The sequence below is a fragment of the Corapipo altera genome, unplaced genomic scaffold (genome assembly GCF_003945725.1).
Source record: "Corapipo altera isolate COAL_440 unplaced genomic scaffold, ASM394572v1 95, whole genome shotgun sequence".
Taxonomy (NCBI): Eukaryota; Metazoa; Chordata; class Aves; order Passeriformes; family Pipridae; genus Corapipo; species Corapipo altera.
Genome location: NW_020884947.1, coordinates 847,474 through 867,591, shown reverse-complemented (window position 1 = coordinate 867,591; position 20,118 = coordinate 847,474). Strand labels below are relative to the sequence as shown.

Below are 20,118 nucleotides of genomic sequence, written 5' to 3'. Positions count from 1 at the left end.
GCTTTATATTTTTATTGAAACCCTTTTATGTTGTTATGGTAGAGCCTACAATTATTTTGTACATTAATTTTCATTTGGAGCTCTGTCTCTTCTTTGTGGTGTGCAATTGCATGTTTCTGTTATGGTTTATATACCCTTGCCTTCCTAAATACTGAAATGTTTCCAATTCTGAAATGCTTTCCCCCTGTAGTCAACATACAGCCAGTCTTGGGTGTCTGCCTGCCCCTGTTTCCTTTAAAATAAGTCATGTCTCAGATATTTTTGTTTCCATTTACATCTGATATTTTGGTGGCCTTTCTTCCTCTGTGTATCAGAATCCACTTGCATCATCTCAACTGATTCTTACCAACATCCTGATTACTTATGCTCCTTCACACACTAAATTAGCATTGAATTATGTGCTGCATGAATTTACTTGACAGATAAAAGGAAGAACATTTCTTGTGTCTTGAATGAGGAAGTGAATACAGTTGAAACATTGTGTAGGCCTGCCATCTGCAAAGAGGATAGTACCTGTTTTCCTTGAGAAAGTAAAAAAAACAATGCAGTGTGGATGTGCTCTATTAAAGAACTTGCATCATTTATACAAGGTACAAAAAAAGGTCTCCAAGTATTCCTCAGTTTTTCAGGGAAATACTTTTTTTATAAAACTGGCACAAACCAGAAAACATTTGGACAAAAAAATTGTATATTTGAAGGTACATGTGGACAAAGGTACAGAAACAATTCCCTGAAGATTCAGCCTCTGCTTAGGTTTTTATCTCAGGGATCTGCCTGATTCCAGAGCTGCAGATCTCCTGGACATTATTTCTTCTGCATGTACATCATATTTTATATATATTTTCATCTGGATGTGTCAATGAGGCAGAATGCCTGCTCTGAGTAAGCACTTTGGATTCCATCTTCAAACTCTGCTTTAATCAATATTGTTTGCAGTGATAGAGTACTGTGTAGAGTCTTCTTTTCCTGTCTAACCTCAGCCAGGAAATACAACAGATGGGTTTCACCGTGCTTTTTTGGCAAGGAATAGCATGAAAATAGAAATAAACTTTATTACATATGTGCTTCTCAGCACGATGCTTGTAATGTGCAATAAATATCACTAAAAAAGTGCAAAATTATTGCCAGTTAAGCATTAATCAGGGAAAAAAAAGTTTAATAGAATGAGCTTGAGAGCAAATGCATCTTAACCTTTACATTAAAAACTGGTAGTAGGATTTTTTTTTTCGTGGCCCCAGATGAGATGATGGTGTATCTCAGTGTACTGTCATGAACTGAAAGGAGATGCAGTTACATGCTTTTCCAGAAGCAACAAATCCACTGTTGTGTGAGCAATATAACAATTATGTAATATATAACAAACTAAGGGAAAAAAATATAATTTGAAGACAAAACTACATGTCTGTTGTTTTCAGCAATACATATTTCCACAAATTACCAATTAACATTTTAAATAACCTGAAATCTGCCATTACATGGAAATCCTGTAGGCCTGGTAGATACTCAGTGTGTGCAAGAAAACTGTAACAAGTTTTCTGAGCTCTAGATGATCAAACTTTTATCAGGTGATAAATCTGTGAAATACTTCCAGCTGAAGTGGTTGCCTGTGTGGGGTGAGATGCAAAGTCCTGGGTAGTTTGGTGTCTGTGCTATGTGTCCTGTCATATTGGAGAGGGACAGAGGACAGTTTCAATTTTTTGGAGGTCAGAGATGGAGATGTGTGTTTATCCAGTACTATGAGCAAGATTTTATTTTAATAACAATTCATTCAGCCTGTTGTTTAGCTCAGTTCTTAGACTAGTTTCTGTATATTAGTACACTAAGTTATTTGTTTATTTTTTAAATCCTATCAACTAGGATAAATAAAAGCTTAAAAATATTTTTAAATGTAGAGATTAATGGGTGCTTGACTTCTCTGGATGAGGCCAGATTTCTGACTCTCTGTGAGATGCTGTGTTCTGTAGGATAATGCACCGTGGTTCTACCCAGGACTGGACGGTACATTCATTTTCCTTACAGCAGTTTCTTCTTCACCACCTTCTTCAAATCTCTTCTTCAAGGAGACACTACTCTCTGTCCCACCTGTAGGGTGTCAAAAATTCAGGTTTTTCCATTATATGTGGCAGGTTATATCGATTTTGGTGCTGTTCCTGGTCATTCTGTATCCCCCCATGGCTGATGCAACCTCTCTGACCCACCATAGACCCACCAGCCACATTGACTGTTCCCTGGAAAACCAAAATGGTCTCTTTGAATAGTCTGGAGAAAAAAATTGATGTCAACTCTTCATCCTTCCCTTTCAATGCTTTCACTGTTTCACTGATGTAAATTATGTGCTTCTACTAAAAACAGTGAAGAAAACAGTCAAGATTCAACTGCAGCGAATCACGTAATCCAAGAGCAAATGAACCCTTTTAGTTCTTTCTATCAGTTCTACTCAACAGTGGATTTTGCAGTCATATGCAACACCTTCAGTTATATATTTTGATACTGGTTGGTTGACTAATATGAAGAAAAATGTATCTGTTCAAATCCAGAGTAAATCAATAAAAGTGTAGAAATGTAAGGAAACAGAGTGGGAAAAAAAATGTTTTCAGCGCATGCAGGACTTCTCAGCTCTCAATAACTGAGGCTTCTGGTTTTCCTGAGTGTCAGAAACCTTAAAGAATTTGGGACATCTCTCCCCCATCTCCCATTGTGTCTGAGGTGTGAGGTTCCTCACAGACACATATTGTTTCTCCTGTCCAGGCTTCAATGACCAGGAAATAGGAGAAACCAAAATAGCAATAACTAATTTAATGCAATCTCTATTTTCTTTTACTTTTCTAATTCAGCAGGAGAGTTATGTGTAAGTAATAGGTAATGTGGGTCTGTTTCTACTCCTCAGCTTTAGGAAGACCAGAAAATGTTAGGTAAATGAGTAATTTTTTTTTTTAAATCAGTAAGTTTCTTCATTTTATTCTGTTGACAGTCAGAATTAAACCTCAGATCTTTTCAGTAGCATCCCTATTGCCTCATGTCTTTTTGTTGCTTCCCCATCTCTTTGGGTTAGCTTTTCAAATATAGAAAATCTACTCCTCTGTATCCTTGTGAAATCCCATTTCTGTAGAATGTTACATGCTCTACTGAGCCATTTAATATAGATCTCACTTGCTTTTGTTTACTGATGCTGTAAATTTAAGATATTTTACTCTTCCTCACCCCAAAAGCCCAGTGGACCAGAAGGAATGTTTGGTCTTTTTAGATATAGTCACTTTTAGAGAGCAAGTTTACCCCACTGGTGATGGGTTTTACTCTTGGGGAGGGTGAGGGAAGTGTCAGATTCAAAATATAGTGCACTCAGCAAAGGGAATGACTGAATTTTAAAATGAGAACTTGGTTAAAACTAGTTTGAGGAAAATGAGGGGGATAGCTTAACTTGTGACAATTTTGGTATCTCTTGATTTTGATTTGTCTCTTGTTATGTAATCAAATGATATGTCTGGAATACTGTGATATGACAATTTTTTTCTTCTCTCATTGTGCCTTTTTTCTTTTAAAAATACTCAAGTCCAGTATTTCTAGACACGATTCAGAAATTATTTAGGCACGATACTCATAATATTTCATAAGAAAAATAAAAATCAATTTTTATATATTAATACTATCCTATAATCACTCACATCAATACTGTTATTGTTTACAGACATTTGAAGTATTTATATTAGGGAAGTGTATTAGTGTTGGATATAAGAGAAGGCATAAGGTACTCATCAAAGCCCTGTGGGTGTTAGTCTGGGAAGGCCTTGGTACTGTATGGTGGTCTGCAAAGATTTTCCACCCAAAAAATGCACTAACTTCAGTGATGATTAATTTTTATTCTTGCATCATCATCCTGCTTCTTGCTGTTAAACAATTCTTCACCTTTTTAATTTTGGGCATGTCTTATTGCTCAATCTAATTTTTTTCAATGATTCCTGCTTTCTTATTCTGATGTATTCAACACTTAATATGGTTAAATGGCTGTTTAAATGGCTGTGCTGGGCATTTAGTTCTGTATACCCCATGAAGTTTCTATATTTGGAGACTGAGTCAAGGGTTGTGGACCCTCTCATATTCCTTCTAGCTTATTCAGTGGTGCAAAATAGGAAGTAATTATTCCTAGTGTTACCCAGAAAATTCTGGGTGCCCCAAATGTGAGATGCTACAAAATGACAAAATACTGCTGAGCATATTTGTTTGCTTTGTTGCTTTGGCTTCAAGTATTTGGGTTATTGAAAGGATGAGGATGTTTGCTTAGTTCCTGTAGGGAATTTCTACTTCAAACAAGATGAAACTAGTTTCTCCTTGACTGGCTGTTGCTTTTCACCTGTCCTTAAGTGCTGTCCATGCCAAGGACTGCTGGGTGATCTTTGCTACCTTGTTAATTACTCTCAGTTTTTTTTTTTTTTAAACTCTATGGAGGTGTTTTTTTTTTTACTGTGATTATGAAAAAAGTGACCTTGTTCAAATAATCTAAGTGTTGAAAATCCCATGTAAATCTTTAGGGCACAATGGAAGCTGTTCTCTGTCATCTCTCAGTTGTAGATTCATTTGGGTGGTTGAGGAGAGATATGTGGCAGGGGCAGGAGCAGGAGCAGGGATTTACAGCTGGAATTAAATTTTATTTTTCAATTATGTGGTATTCAATACATTTTAGCACAGAATTGAAACGAGTCTGAACTGGGGTGTGTCATAGTATTGTAGAGTTCAGTCTTCATTAATTGCTGCTTTTTGTACAATTATGGACAGGTTTTGTCTTCACATACAGGCAAACACTGGTTTGAAGCCTTAGTGTTGCCAGTGCTTCTAGAAATGGTTAAGCCTGTTTATTTTTTTGGCAGAGCCATTTTTAGAGCTTCTGAAGGGCTATTAAACTCTTCAAAAAAGGTACATAGGAACAGACAATCTTAAAAATAAATGTTAAGCTGTTGTTTCTGGTTTAACCATCAAAACAACTCTATTCTTACTCATGTTGCAACATGGGCTGCACAAAGAAGAATATGAGTGCAAAATGCAATGAATTATCTTAACTATTATGTATTTTACCTAGTTTTATACCAGCAGGTCGTCGTCTGTATTTCAGACAGCTTTGAAAACAAACATATTCCTTTCATTGAAAAATAGGTTTACATCATCCAAATTGAGCAGTATTGTCGTTTCAGAAAGGCTAAATATATTCTGTGCTATCTGTGATCCAAAAAGCTTATGAAGGGATAGAGAAGTAGGAAAAAAGTCCGTCTGCTTTTGTTAAAGAAGAGGTAATTAACAAATATATATGAAAAACCCCAAACCCTTCCTCATGCAGAGCTACTGTGAGCAGGTGGGCAAGTGAACTGAGGTGTGTTGGCCTCCGTGAGAGCAGGTAGCAAAGCTCAGGAGCGTTTTCAATGGAGGTGTTCAGGCTTGAGGTAATTCAGATTTTTAATCAACTGGTAGTTTCTTTCAGAGTCAAAACAATAGCTGAAACCTAAACAATGTCAGCTCTTGCAGTCAATTTATTATGGGATTATGATAGATCTGAAATGTTATCTTAAGACTATTATTAACTGTTAATTGACAATTAATTCCAGTTAGTTTTAATATAAGCGCTTTTCTGTTACGAGTTTGTTTTGCAGAACAAAGGGGAAAGTGTGTTTGTGTACACACATAGAGGCAGGTTTAGTGATGTCTGATCTAACACTGCATCAAGGGAAAACAGCTGTGATTTAATGAGCACAAAGTGACTGAAGTTCGTAACTGGGACTGCCTTATTGATGTTCTTGGAAGGGTTTAAGAAAACTCCTTGCCCTGCACACGGCTTCAGAATTTAACTGCTGAGATAGGTTGTGCCAGGAAGAAGGGTTGTGTCTGCAAAACCCGAGAGCTGGGTCGTTGAGTTCTGTGTAATTACGTAATTAAAATGCAGCGTTTCGTTGAACACACCTCACTCAGCAGAGGGAAAGGTAGAGATCCTACAGCTACCTGACATCTCTGCAGCAATCCCACCCTTTGGGCGAGAGGTCCGTATCCGTGCTGGCCTGCCCAAGCCAACGATCATCTCCTTGGGAGACGCAGTGGGTTCAGTGCCTCCAGCTTGAAAGATATTGTGTGATTTAACAATACTGTTTGATCGTTCTGGGGATAGGGAGACAGGTACAGGCAAAGACTCTGGTTTGACGCCTTGGTATTGGCAGTGCTTCTAAAAATGGTTAAACCTGCTTAAGTAGCAGTAGTTTTTTGGCAGAACCATTTCTTTCAGAGGTTCTGAAGGCTCCGGTGTGCCAAAGGCAGCCATGTGGTGTGGAAGCTATGCAGGGCAGCTTCTTTCACCTCTCCAGAGGAGTCTTCCCTCTTCATTTCTAAACCACCACAGTGCTTTGAAATCCAGACATTATCTCCTGTTCAAAAAAAAAAAAAAAAAAGCCTCAGCTCAGCCCTTAGCACTTTGTATTTTGTAGAATACTATGGAGCTTATTGTGAATTAATTCAAGACTCATAAAAATTAGTATTTACTGCTACTAAGAATTATAGGCTTCTACCTTACGAGCTACCAGAATTGAAGAAACAAGCTGAGGTCTGGGTTTTGCTGGCCTCTTGAAGGTCAGCAAGACCTTGGCGTTGGACTAAAGCATCCACAAAGCTTGAGCGTGACTCCAACCACAGAGGCCGATTCCTCCCAACCCTGTTCAAGATCTTGAGCCAGAACATGTTACTCACGACCATCTGCTGAATAATGGTGTTGCAGAGTCCAGACGCCGTCCTTGTGTAAGCAACTGTGGGCACAGTTTCATTCTGTGTATCTCAACTCGTGACCTGATGATGAATGAAATGAGAATGCAAGCCGAGTGGCTGCTGCTGGAAAACTCAGCTGAAGAAGAACTATTTCTTCATGCAGAAATTCGCTGCCAAGGTGTTACTTAAGAAGAAATATTTTTTGAAAAGGTGTGGTGGGCAGGAAGGGTTACCAGTGGAGTACTGAGCTTGGCTGGCTTCATGTGGATCACCTGGCATCAGTGGGAGCTGTTGCTAATGAAAAAATTGGAAGGTGTCTTAAATATAACAGGGAATCAGGATATTGTTCCGAAATAATGGAGATTGTGTCGGAAACTGGGCTAGTAGAAGCAGAATCAAATTCAAAATATAGAATCAAAGGTTGTGTCTTCTAAGTGAGTAATAGCAGAGTTTTGTAAAATAGGAACTTGCAACAAGATTCTCATTATAGATAAATAGTACTTGGATGATCATGGGATGTGCTTTAGCAATCCCTGTGATATGCATAAAAACAAGTGAAGAGAATTTTCTGCTCTATCAGTGTGAGTTCATAATTTCTGAGCAGCTTAATGAGTGAGGTGAAGAGGCTATCATCTCAGAGGGAGACGTGAGGAGGATATTCATCCTCGGATACTGTATGGAGCAAGAGGAAAAGAACTGAAAGCCAGTGACTGCAGAATCAAAAAACCAGTACCAACAACTGCTGAATGAATTGAGGGTGAATGCTGAAAGAGGATTCCTGATGGGCAGAGCACCTGAAGTCCACCACAGCTTTCCAAGGAGAGCGGTGGCAAGAAAAAATGAAGGGGTTTTCTTAATAGGGAAATTTAAGTTCATGAAAGGAATTATTTTGCATAGCTCCTATAGCATCACAAGGGAAATCCTTCTCAGACCTCTGCTTCTAAGAAATGTGTTATGCCATTAGCACTCTTAATGCTTTATTCAAACTATTTTCTTTTTTGGGGCAAAGTGTGGATGTTCTCAACTACTCAAGACAATCTGCTTTGGGAGTAAAAGCCTGTTGTGATAGATGTTGTGATACACATTTAGCCTACATATCAAGGTAATTGTAATATTAAGAGAAGAATGTATTTAAGTAATGTATAAAATACGTCACCACGATAGAATATACAAATATCCTTCAAAAGGAGCTCAAAAGTTCCAAACCAAAACTCCGGGGAGAAAAATTTAGGAGAAAGTAGATGAGGTACAGATACTCATTTCTGGATCGTCATCTTATTAGTTGCTGATTTGAGAAAGCTGATAGATTCTTAAAAGCCAATTTTAATTTTAGTGCAGTATCAACTGTTTTCTTAAATTCCTTATGGTCTCAAAATTGCACCCATGAAACATCAGCTATGTTTACCAAAATATTTTCAAATTTAGATGCGGGTTGCAACACAGGGAGATAATTCAAAAAAGGAAGCGTGTATCTGGTGTTGACAGTTTTGCAAAATGATGTGAATGTGCATTCAGAATTTTCACTACAAGTAAAAAAAAAAAAAAGATTTTTACTCTTCCAAAAAAACCCAAACCAAAAAACCACCAAAAACAAAACAAAAAAAACCCCACCCCCAACCCTATCATTATAACACATTTTGACTTTAAAAATAGCATTTGTTCTTGTGCTTTAAATCAGAAAGTATCAAGGCTTTTCAGTGGAGCAACTTATTCTATCACCCTTGAAAACAAGTGTGGAAAAAGACAACTGGATTGAGTTCCCATCTTTTTGTGATTTTTAGGCCCTGTAAGAGTGCAAAGAATAACAACAAATGTTTTAAAAACAACAACAAAAAAATCCGAGTTCATTGTTGTATAATGTTTGCTGCATAATAAATGCTGTATACTTGACATTTTAGTAAGTGAGTACAAAAAGTGTTCAGATCACTGAGAACACAGAGATTGCCTGGCCCCCACCCCAAACCTGCCCATGGTGCTCCCTCCCTTGTAACTTCCCTCCCCTCCCCAGCAGGTGCTGTTGTGGAAATGGCTGAATGTAAAGCCGTGTGAGTAAAACCAGAGGCTCTGAAGAGCTGTGGGAGTTAAGCCCTTGAAGCACCACTTCTGCTAAAGATCTGTGGTCTTATCCCGTGTCTAAGATGAGTATCTGTGTCCCTCTACTCTTGTAAGACCCCACCTGGAGCACAAAGCCCAGCTCTGGGGCCCCAAAATAAGAAGTTCTTGGATCTGTTGCAGTGAGCCTGAGGGCTGGAGCCCCTCTGCTATGAGGTTGTTCAGCCTGGAGAAAAGAAGGTTCCAGGGAGACTTTCCAGAACGTTCCGGTACCTAAAGGGGCTACAAGAGAGCTGGAGAGGGACTTCTTCCATGGGCATGGAGTGATAGGACAAGGGGGAATGGCTTCAGACTGACAAAGGGCAGGTTTAGATTGGATATTAGGATGAAATTATTGACTGTGAGGGTGGTGAGACAGTGGAACAGGTTGCCCAGAGAAGCTGTGGCTGTCCCATCCCTGAAGTGTTCAAGGCCAGGTTGGACAGGGCTTGGAGCAACCTGCTCTAGGGGAAGGTGTCCCTGCCTATGGCCGGGGGGTGGAACTGGATGATCTTTAAGGTCCCTTCTGACACAAACCATTCTATGATTCCATGATAAATGGATGTACAAGCTGGACAAATGCAGCTGTCTGAGAGGCAGCACTTCACAACATGATGAGGATTTAGCAGAAATGTTGGTTCTTTGGAGAAAGGGTAGTCTACCAAGAGCTCTAAAAAAGTGGGAGCTGCTTGCTTTAACTTAAGATGTTCAGTAGTTCCAGTTTCCAAGAGAAGAATGAGGCAACTTAGTCTCAAAATACTTCATGAAATGATTATTGAACTGGATCAAACCATAAGGTGCCCTCTATCCCAATGTCCTGTATGAAAGAGCAGGCAAAATCAAGCCAGCTATGTACAGTATTTTGAAAACTTCCAACCTTCAGATTTTGTCAGAGTATGGACTTCTGATCTGATGCAGCTTCTGTGCTACACTCGGTGATATATGTACATATTTATTCTTTCCCTGGAAAGCCTGGCTGGTGCTCCTTTTGACTCCTGTGAACTTAGGTCCCTGCACTCCTTACTGGGAAGGAGGAAGGTACATTAGAAGAAAATTTACCAGGATCAAGTGACTGGTACTAGATAAAAAAGCAGTGGTGGGTATTTTTGACCACTGGAATGGCTTACAGATGTTTAGGATAGGAATGCTGTCATGTGAGCAGTAGGATAAAGACACCCTGGTATATTTGATTATAATACTTAACATTATGCATGCAGATACATTTTAGAGTAGACTGGGTATGCATATATGCAGTCTTAATATCCGGGAAAATTTGCGTAATTATAGCTCATAGTTTATCTTGTTGCAGCTATTTCTGAAAGTTAAATAATTGCTGATAGGAGGGAGTGGTAATTTATGGCAAGAGAAAACGCTCTCGCCTCATGTGGAGGGTGGTGGGTGTGATTCTGAAGCTGGTCCTGTTTGCTGCTTCTCTAAAATATGCATTGCTGCTGTCTGTAGTCATGTTTTTGGGACTGAAAAGACTCATAGCAATGTGGGTATTTTCTTAGTAAATGAAGTGATCACTGTGCAGAACACTTCTAAAATATTTAAATAAATGGTGATTTGTAAGTGGGGATATTGTGGGTATGTTTTCCATACCATTCATTCAGAAGGAAAATAACATGTTATAATAAATTTCCAGTTGCTAATAATATGCTAGAAAACAGATTTTTTAATTTTAACTGATCTGGGTTGCCATAGTTAGGGAAGGCAGCAGCTTATCTAGAGTAGTAAGCCTTTTAAGGAACTGTGTCTGTTTATTAACTTAACAATGTTCTATAAATTATTAGATTGAAATGTGGATATGGCCTTTGAGAAGATGGATGTCATGAGAAGAGTTGATGGAATTATAACTTCAAATATGTTCCTGTTTATGTGTTTAATGTATTATTAAATGTCGTTTGTTTAAGAAAGGAATTAAATTAATAATGGATCTAGTATAAACAAGTATTGGTTTATATCACTTAGGCTCTATTTGATTTTTGTTTCATGACAGCAGTTCAGAATTAAGATTCCATTATTTATTAGCTAGAAAGAAGGATGGGAAATGCCACATATCATTTGTTTAGCTAGGAAATCTATGGAAGCTGAGGAAGTGACTAAACATTATGGATGTAAAATACTCACTGCAAGTATGAAAGTATACTTCCAGGAAGTGCTGGATGTTTTTCTAGAAAAGAAATGTTTGGAAGATTTGGCAAGACATCAATTGTGTGAAGAATCCCTGAAAGCACCACGTATCTGGCATTATAGGGGATTAAAACTAATTTTAGGACAGCCGTCTAAAGCAGTTGGTATGGCACAATTAGCCTGCAGAGACAGAGTACTGTGGAGTTTCAGGAACTAATAATTGTAAACTTTAATAAACAGGATCTCAGTATTTTAAATTCTTCATTTAGGACATGATTCAAAGCTGTGTGGAAATAATGTAACACAGACAGTGGAGACTGAGGACGTGCCTAAGTGTGTTCTTCCCAGTAGTAAAACCTTTGCAGTAAGAGATGCTCCATCTTCCTCCCTGAGGAAGGAAGGGCTTCTCCAACACCTTTACAGGAGGCTGGAAAAGCTCTTCTCGCTGCATTTCTCAGTAGTGGAAAATATCCATGCGGGAAAACACTTTACCACGTGTAAAGCCTCAGACCTTCAAGTTCAATGGGATTCATTGTGATCCTAAGTTCAAGCAAGTACTTAATACTCAGAGTTATTCAGCAGGCACAAAATTTTGATAAGCAGAGTCAGTCTACCAGGTAAGACACTTGCTTTGTGTATTTAAGTACATATTCCAGCATCCTAAAGGTACTAGAAATCTTTGTGTACTCCAGTAATGACTGCTGAAGTCTGACTAGTTAATGAATTAATTTGGTGTAAATATTTTCCTATGTAGGTAATCTGTTTTTATTACTTTAATGCCAAAATCAGCATCATCTTTGAAGGAATAAATTACAAAGCAAGGAGAAGTCTAGAAGGTAATTATTACGAATATGGTAGTGAATTCTCTAGCCACCACTTCACTGCGGGGTTTTGGTTGTTTTTTTTTTTTTTTTGTTATTTTCGGTTATGCTTTATAAAACATGTTTATAGACTATGTCAGCAATGTTCTTCCTCAGTTGCTGTTGCAAAGACTATTTTCGCAGTTTATCACAAAATGCCAGATTTGCTCAGCATGTAATTTAATCTTATGCTTGGAAGCATCCACATTACTTGGTTATCATGAAATTATCCTTTAATAAAAATGTATGCTTTGTGATCTATATTTTATTAATTTGGTGAGTCAGTTTATCGATTGTTGCAGATGCCATGAATGTATAATTTGTCACAGTTATTGGTTGCCTGTCAGCAGTTTGTAGCACCACAGTGTTCTTGGCTCTTGGGGCACCTTAGAAATAAACCTTTCTTGATCTGCAAAAGAAAAGCTTTTTCCTGTAAATTAGCATCAAGACTTGGGTTGATATCTGGTTTATCACTTTGTGGTGTGTGTTACCCTGTACAAGCCAAACACCGTGAACAAATTCATAACGTGGCCTTTTCAGGGAAGAATTTTGAGCAAATACAATTTAGTGATTTTAAATGCTGGGGGTGAGGTCAGAAGGAGCACGACACCAGAAATGGGAGGCGCAGGCTTTGTCACTATTTTAGTTCACTCAAAACTTAGGAATTAGCAGCGTCACTAGACTGGAAAAACAAAAGCAAATTCTTGAGTTTTTTATCCCCTCTTTTACAGTTGATAGTTCTCTGCTGTAATATACAGCAATCATGAGTTTTGCTGATTGAGAAGTTTATTTTTATGAATGAATGTTAATGAATTTGAATTAAAAAAAAGACTACGTGTTCCATACAGAGATATATATTTATATATATTTATATATATTTAAGTAAAACAGGTATTTATATCCAAAACTGTTTGACTTAATAAGAAAGTTTACTTTGCTGATAACTCCTCGGCAGTGATACAGCGTAAAGCTTTGTGTGTTGGAGTGGAGTCGTGTGGTTGAAAACATCTGCTGGTTTCGTTTTTGGTATTTTTAAAGGCTGGTTCTGCACCCTGGGAGCTTGTTCAAGTCACGCACGGAGCTTGCGAGTCGTGTTGTCAAAACCAGTGGCTGAGCAGGCACTGTTCTGAGCTCAGATTTTGGCTGGAGTAGACTTTTAGTGGTTTACATCCCGTCATCTTTCTGGATTCTCTAAAATGAGTTTCATAGGTCTTGGGTACTCTCTGGTTCTTCTGGGTCTTGATTTAGGAAGGGGCATCCTTTCACATGGAGCAGAGTAAGTTCCCGGGGGGGCTCCCCAAGTTTTTGGTCTGTATAATTAACATATGTTGGTGGGGGCGGCTACATAAAAAAATCTGGGAAAAGGCCGTGTCCAAAATAAGAAGGATTGAGGGAAATAAGAAAGGGCGGGGGGGGGGGGGGGGAGGAGAAAAAAAAAAGGAAGGGAAAAAAAAAAAAAAAAAAGGAAAAAAAGAAAGAAGGGGAAAAATAAAAGGAAAAGGGGGGGAAAAAAAAGGGGAGGGGGGGGAAAGACCAGAGGAAGAAGGGAGGAAAAAGGGAGAAAAGGAATTAGGAGGGGGGCGGTCGCGGAGCGGGCCGAGCCGGCGCTCCCCGCCCCCGCCGCCGCGTCACGAGCCGCGCCGCCATTGGCCGGGGGGGCGGCGGCGGGCGGCCGCCATTGGCTGCGGGCGGGGCGCTCCCCGCCCCCATTGGTCCGCCCGCCTGCCCCGTGTGTGCGGCGGCGGCGGCGGCGGCGGCGGCGGATCCCGGTGCGGAGCCGGCGGGATGCAAGGTGGGCGCAGGGATGGATGGATGGATGGATGGATGGAGGGAGGTACGGATGGATGGATGGATGGATGCCTGCGCGGACCGCCCCCCCTCCCGTGCCGTGCCCCCATGGCTTGATTTTTATTTTAATTTTAATTTTATTTTATTTTAATTTTAATAATTATTTTTATACCGCGGCCCCGGCTGCACCAGCGCGCAGGGGATTGCCGGGGCGATTGCCGGGGCGATTGCCGGGGAGCACCGGGGGTGGGCAGGGAAGCGAAGGGAAGCGGCCGCATCCTGCCCGCTCCCCCCGCGGTGCGGAGCTGCTCGGGGGATGCGGCTCTTTGTGCGGGGGGAGCACCGGGAGTTTGCCGGGCCAGGAGCGCCGGGAACACCGAGGAGATGCCCCCGCGCGTCCCGGGTCGGTTGTGGCGGTTCCAGCCCGGTGGGACCGCGCAGGGACGGGGCGATGCGCTGGGATGAACTTGGGGAGCGCGGAGTTGGCGCTGCGGGTGTGTCCGGTTTGAAAATCGGAGGTTTGCGCGTGTTGAATTGCGGAAAGCGAAAGGGAATCAGTCGGCTGGGGAGCTGTCGTCAGATCCCTGCGGAAAAACCCGGGATCCTTCCCATAAGTTGTTTCTTTGGATTTGCTAAATATTAAATGACTGCTTCCCCCTTTGGGTAATTGGAAGTCGACGTGATGATGTGCTGTTATCAGAACATACTTTGTTTGGTTTGAGTTTAAAAATAACAAATATGAAGTTAAATACTCTCCATTTTTATCTTGCCTCGCAAATCTGTTTTGTGTTTCGGGGACAAATTTAGATCTGTTATTTTGCAACATATCTCTTTTACATGAGGTGTTTTACAATCAACTATATTTATTATATTTCTTCTGTATATTTAACGTCATATGAAAACACACCTACCTTTTTAATTTCTGAGTTTCCTGGTGGTTTTCATGGCAAAAGTTATTTCTGATGGAGGTACGTTTTCAGACAGAGAAATCTGCTGGCAGATTTTGCAACTTTTCTCTGTGGCATTTTTCACTGCGTAAGGCTGCAGTTAGGACTGGGTTCTGTGCTTTTTGTGCCATCTAGTAGTTACCTGGAAATTTAAATACACTATGAACATCCCCAGCTGGAGATAGTACTGGAAATTGTAGTATATTTGCACAACGATTTCTGTGACATACATGAAAAGTGGAAATTTTGGTTAGAAGTAACTCATTATGGCCATTTAAAAATCAGCTTCTTTGGAATAAACTTGCCACTGAACCTTTAAGATGCCTTATGCAGAATTTGGGTTAAAACCAGGGGTTCTGTCAGTGAGTCAGTGTGATGTACACCTGTGCTTGCTCATGATGCTCTTAACACCTTGCTGTGCATTGCAGAGGCACAAGGATGCTTGTGGAGCCAGGTCTGTTGCTAGGCCTAAAAACTTTAATTTTTTTGTTGCTAGCTTGAAGCCATAAGAGTCAATAAAGGCTTTCCTGTGGAGCAGTGGAAGAATTCCAGTGTGGCCCTACCAAGCAGGAGCAGCCCCTGCGCCTCTGGGGTGTGGGAAGCAGCTGGATGAGCTGCTCTGTCACAGGGTCGTGTGTCCTCACCTGTGGGTGCACAGGCATCCTGAGCACCGAGAGGGACTCTGGCAGTGAGATCCTTTTTGTGAAAAATAATGATGAATAGAGAGGGCACCTGTTGCACCAGCAGTGATTTGTCAGCTCCCAGGAAAAAACTGCGTACCTGCAGCTCTGTGATTGTCTACCCAAATCACTTAGATTGTCTAAAATGATAGATACCTGGGGAGTTTAAATTGAATTTATCAGTGTGTTATAATGAAATGATTGTGAATGCTTGAGTATATGAGAAATTTAAATAGCTATCTGTAAAGTATTTTTTATTATGAAATAATTGCTATTTATACAAGCTATCTGTACTTTTAAAATGAAGCCAGCTACAGTTCAGTCACTGCTGTTTAAAAGTAGAAATACCCTTGTGTACATTTCATTGTGTTTTGATTCCATTACATAATGGCACGCATAATTTTCACACGTTACATAAACTTCTTCAGAGCATCCTGAGAAAACAGACAAAATAAGGTCTGTGCCTGGCTGATACCAACCTAGACTTCTTTAGCCTAAATAGCAAATTCTGGTTTCTAATAGTGTGTAAACAAACTGCAGCCAGGCTGGCAGGCGTTGCCTGCTTGTGGCGGTAACAGAAATATGAAAGATGACGTGAGTACTGCAGAACTGAATTACCCTCCACGCCTCCTGCTTGTTTTCTCACCCAGGCAGGTGAGGGAGAGCAGATGAAGGCTTTGCTTTCCCTTTGGCACAGCACTGGGTTGTTTCCCTGGTGCCACGTTACCTGTGACCCCACCACAGAGCTGAAACAAACCTTGTTGTTTCTTAGTCTTGTGCTTAAATTAGGAAATGTTGCTAAGCGTAGATTTTAACCCGAAGGAGATGCGTGTTGTTAAAAAAAAAATCTCTTCCAATTATAAATAGATAATAAACGCTTAAGAAATATTTTTCCAAATAATCAAACATAAAAAAAGTCAGACTAGGAAAAGTGAAACTCAGTTAGTTGATTTTTTTAGGCTTATATTTTTTTTGTAATTGTACGAGTTGGATAACAATTAGACTCCAGTATACACAGGAAGATTCACATGGATAAAATGAATTTGCTAAACATAGGTTACTGAAGGTTAAGCATCAGTAATATGCATCAGTCATACATTTATTAGAAAAAAATCTCTGAATTTCGTATTTTATCTACCTGTGTGTCTGAATTAAAGAACCAGAGTTTTAGTAGGTGTCGTCTAGTTGTTTTATTGCTGATTTTCATTTGTTTGTTTGTTTGTTTGTTTTCCTTTACCGTGACCTTGTTGGGTGAGAGAATGGAGAGAATATTTCCTTGGTGAAGTGTGAGGGCTTATTGAGTCTTTACAGTCATAGTTTCTCTCTAATAGCAGTGTGACTTATGGTAGCACTTTCCCCTGATAGCAGCAATGTTTATTTCAAAAGTATCATTTTCATACTTAAACACATGCAGCGCTAGATTGGAAAACTTTTAATGACAATTGCACATCGTGTTTGTTTTTAAATGGTTATGTTGAATGACAGCAGAAAAATTAATCTGTAGTTTTTAAAGATCTCTGATTTTTATATCTGTTATTTAACAGAGCCATAATGTCATCACCGAGCGCCGCCAGTTGGGTATAAAGTGTGATGTGTGACGCTTTCTGGTGGTGGAGTCGCTCTAAGTGGAGAAATAATTTAATCGGTACAAGGATTTTTATGGCACTCTTGTCACAATTAGCTGTGTTTATGAAATATGAATTTATACAACATCTGCCTTTCGGGGCCGGCGTTCCCACCGGATCCCGCTCACTTCCCAAACCAGCAGTGTGGTGTCTGGAGCATCATGACAGGGCAGGATGGACTGTGTGGTGGATGGACAACCGTGGCAGTGGAAGGATTCACTTGATAGGTCTGGGTGAGGAACTTGTGCAGGAAATGCAGATGGTTTTAAATGTAAAACCTTTTGGTTTCACTTTAGCAGGGCGACTTGCTTAGGCACACCAAGGTCCCTGACCTGCAACTGGCTTGTCCCGTTCTCGCTCCTCACAGTCTTTGCTCATCCCCTTAATTCTTGTGCTCCCCTATAGGCAAAAAGGGTGGCATGTGTGGTGTGCTGGTGGGGTGGGATTTAGGGTCTGCCACACACCATTACGATGGATTTTGGAGGGAATAGCCCTCTCTGTCCTGAAGCTGCAGATGAGGACTTGCAGTGAGGTGGGTGAATCCAGCTGGACCTTGCAGCATCGAAGTGCTGGTTTGTCTCCTCAAAATTCTCCTCCTCCACGTGCCTCTTGGTGATCACCCTCTTACCTGAGGGTTTCAGGAGTTTTACATGGTTGCACCTATCAGATTTATCTCGTCATGGACCACTGTGTCTTTTACTGTTTTATTTTCCTCCAGCACATGGTGGAGGGCTCCTCTTGCCCCTCCTGGCTAAGCTCAGAGATGGTCATTAATGTCTGACTGCTAAAATTTTTGTAAGCATCACAGGAAAGGCAAGTTCACAGGAGGATAAAGTGGCCTGAGAGACACTGATGCTCCTCCTTGGTAGGGGCTGGCTTGGGGGGAAAGAGCAGGAGGTGCTTTACAAAAGATGGAGTTTCCCATCATGGGCCAACTTGGGGCACAAGTAGCTTTTCATACGAATGAGAAATAGGCACAATGATGAGAGACTGTGGAAAAACATTAAAAATAATTCTGTACCACTTCTCCCACTTTCCATACCTTGCCTATCTTGACTAGTGAATGTTTCAGATCTGGCACTGCCCCTGAGGGCAGAAACTGTGCAAGTGTAAGGTCCCAACCTGGCCCGTCGGGATGGGCAACATTCAGTATGTGGAAATTGTTCTGAAACATTCACAGTGAGTGCTGCTGGCACAACATCCTGCACATTTTGAGGCCCAATATTAAGAAATGAGTACTCAAACTAGAGGTTGTACAACTTGGAAAGCCTGGCATGATGGTTGGGTTGGGTGGTGGGAGTGATCTAAATGCTGACTGCTATTTTTACCATCATTCAGGGCAAAATAGTTGAGGTTGTTCGTGTAGCAAGCTGTGGTGTTGTTGAAGACTAACAGCAGACTGTACTCTGTGTTACCTTTACATCTGCATTTTAGAAGATAAAGTAAAAATAGTACCAAGTGTTATACCTGGGTGAAACCATCTAGCAAAACCTCCTTGTTCTTCTATAGATATTTAGTCCAGCCTTCTGCCACTGCCACCTGAGACTTTGCTTCTAATTGTTCTATTAGTAATATTTGCAAATTATTGTTACAGTTGCTAGATCAGAGTGAAAATTATGTGCAACAAGTAGTTGTTACAGTGGAGGTCAATCATGTTATCTTAGAGCTAGTTTAATCTGGTGAAGGAGAGAGTCCAAACTTGTTAATTGTCTCTTCTTTGGGTTATCCTTCTATAAAATGGGGATAATCATAATCATAAAACATGCTTTAGGACTTATTAAATATTTCTGAAGCACTTAGGAATCATAGTTAAAAAAATAATTGCCTAGTAAATTGTCTACTTAATAAAATGTAAAAATAAAAGATCTAGAATATATTAAGCTTCATAATCATTTAAATAGATGCATGTAGTTTGTTTACCTGCTCAGTGAGAACTAACAACCATTGAAAACAAATAGGTCTTTAGGAGAACTATATTGGCAAAATGAAATTATTTAAATCAGAGTTTCCAGTTCACTAGTTTAAATTACTTTTACATTTATGATTTAGGCTTTGATTTAAATCATACTTTGTACTGTTAACGTTCAAAATTTATCATCAACACTGAAGCTGTGAACACAAAAGACATTCTTGGCAAGACCTGCAGAATGCAATGTCAGTATATTTCTCTGGAATACTAAAGATTTAGAAAACAAAACCTTCCTCTCGGTGCTTACAGCTTTTGATATATGGGGGAAAAAACCAAAACAAGCTGCAAATGATTGTATTTTAGTCAATAGACTGATGGGTGGCTGTTCCAATGGCCTGGAAGGGCCAAGGGCTGAGTAGAGACTACTGGCATGTGGCTCTGTGGTCATTGGTTTTTTTAGAATTGGAGGAATATTTATAAAGTTTTTTTTGAATAAATAACATCAATCTCTTCATCAAATATGAAAGGATTGATAATGTTTGCTCTTGCTTTTGTGGATTAGGAGTAATACCAAGAAAGAGACTTGCTGTGCATTACCAGCAAAAATACTTCAGAATGGAAAGAACTTCCTAGAGCTTTTTATTCGTTTATTGTTCTGCTGAGCAATTAGAAAAACAAAATCTCTTTAGATTGTCTTTACACTCGACAGATTGGTATTTGTTTTCCTCTCTGTTTAAAAAAACCTCAAATAACCAACAAACTGAGATTTTCTTCAGTAGGGAAGGAAGTTTAGAACCAAAGTTTCCAGAATTTGTGACTCTTATTCTTATGTTACTGCAGCTGGGAATACGAAGGGGAAGGTTTGGGCTTTGCTTGAAAGTTGTATGTAGCTTTGCAAGCTGTGCAAGGCTGTAAATCCTCAAACCAGCTCTGCTTCCCAGCAGTTTTACGTGGATCCTGGTGCAGCCATGGTGCTGTGTGGCCCCAGAGATGGAGGATGCATAGGTGATGCTCAGGTGAGAACATGGTGCACTTACCTCTCCTACCTGATCTCTTTTGGATGATAAAAGGGAATGGACTGCTTCCTCTTTTCACAGGACCCATACATCCTCGAGGATTTTCTGGAATTAAGTGCTTGTGAAATTAGGAGCAGAGGAATGGCTCTGGGCAGGACTTACTAGCCCTTCAGTTGCCTTTAGGAAATGTTGTGAACAGAGATCTGACTTGCTCGCATTAAGAAATGGTAATTTCAGCTTTAAGTAACGATGCTTTAAATTGTGATTTGCATTTGTATCTTTAAGGAGTAAATACCAGATTGCATAAGTAGTTTTGTACCTTCCTGTTTTCATTCTT

General features: G+C 40.0%; 1 protein-coding gene across 5 annotated transcripts in view; it reads left to right on the top strand.

The window, feature by feature from the left end:
- Nucleotides 1-20,118, top strand: part of CTBP1 (C-terminal binding protein 1) — a 238,594-nt gene that overhangs the window by 74,827 nt on the left and 143,649 nt on the right. Inside the window, exon 1 of one of the 5 annotated variants that reach the window (XM_027662647.1) lies at nt 13,560-13,608. The exons of the other annotated variants lie outside the window; for them this stretch is intronic. Coding sequence (XP_027518448.1) covers nt 13,602-13,608 — 7 coding nt within the window. The 5' untranslated portion in view covers nt 13,560-13,601. Of the gene's footprint in view, nt 1-13,559; nt 13,609-20,118 lie in introns of those variants that run through there. 5 annotated transcript variants of the gene reach the window in all.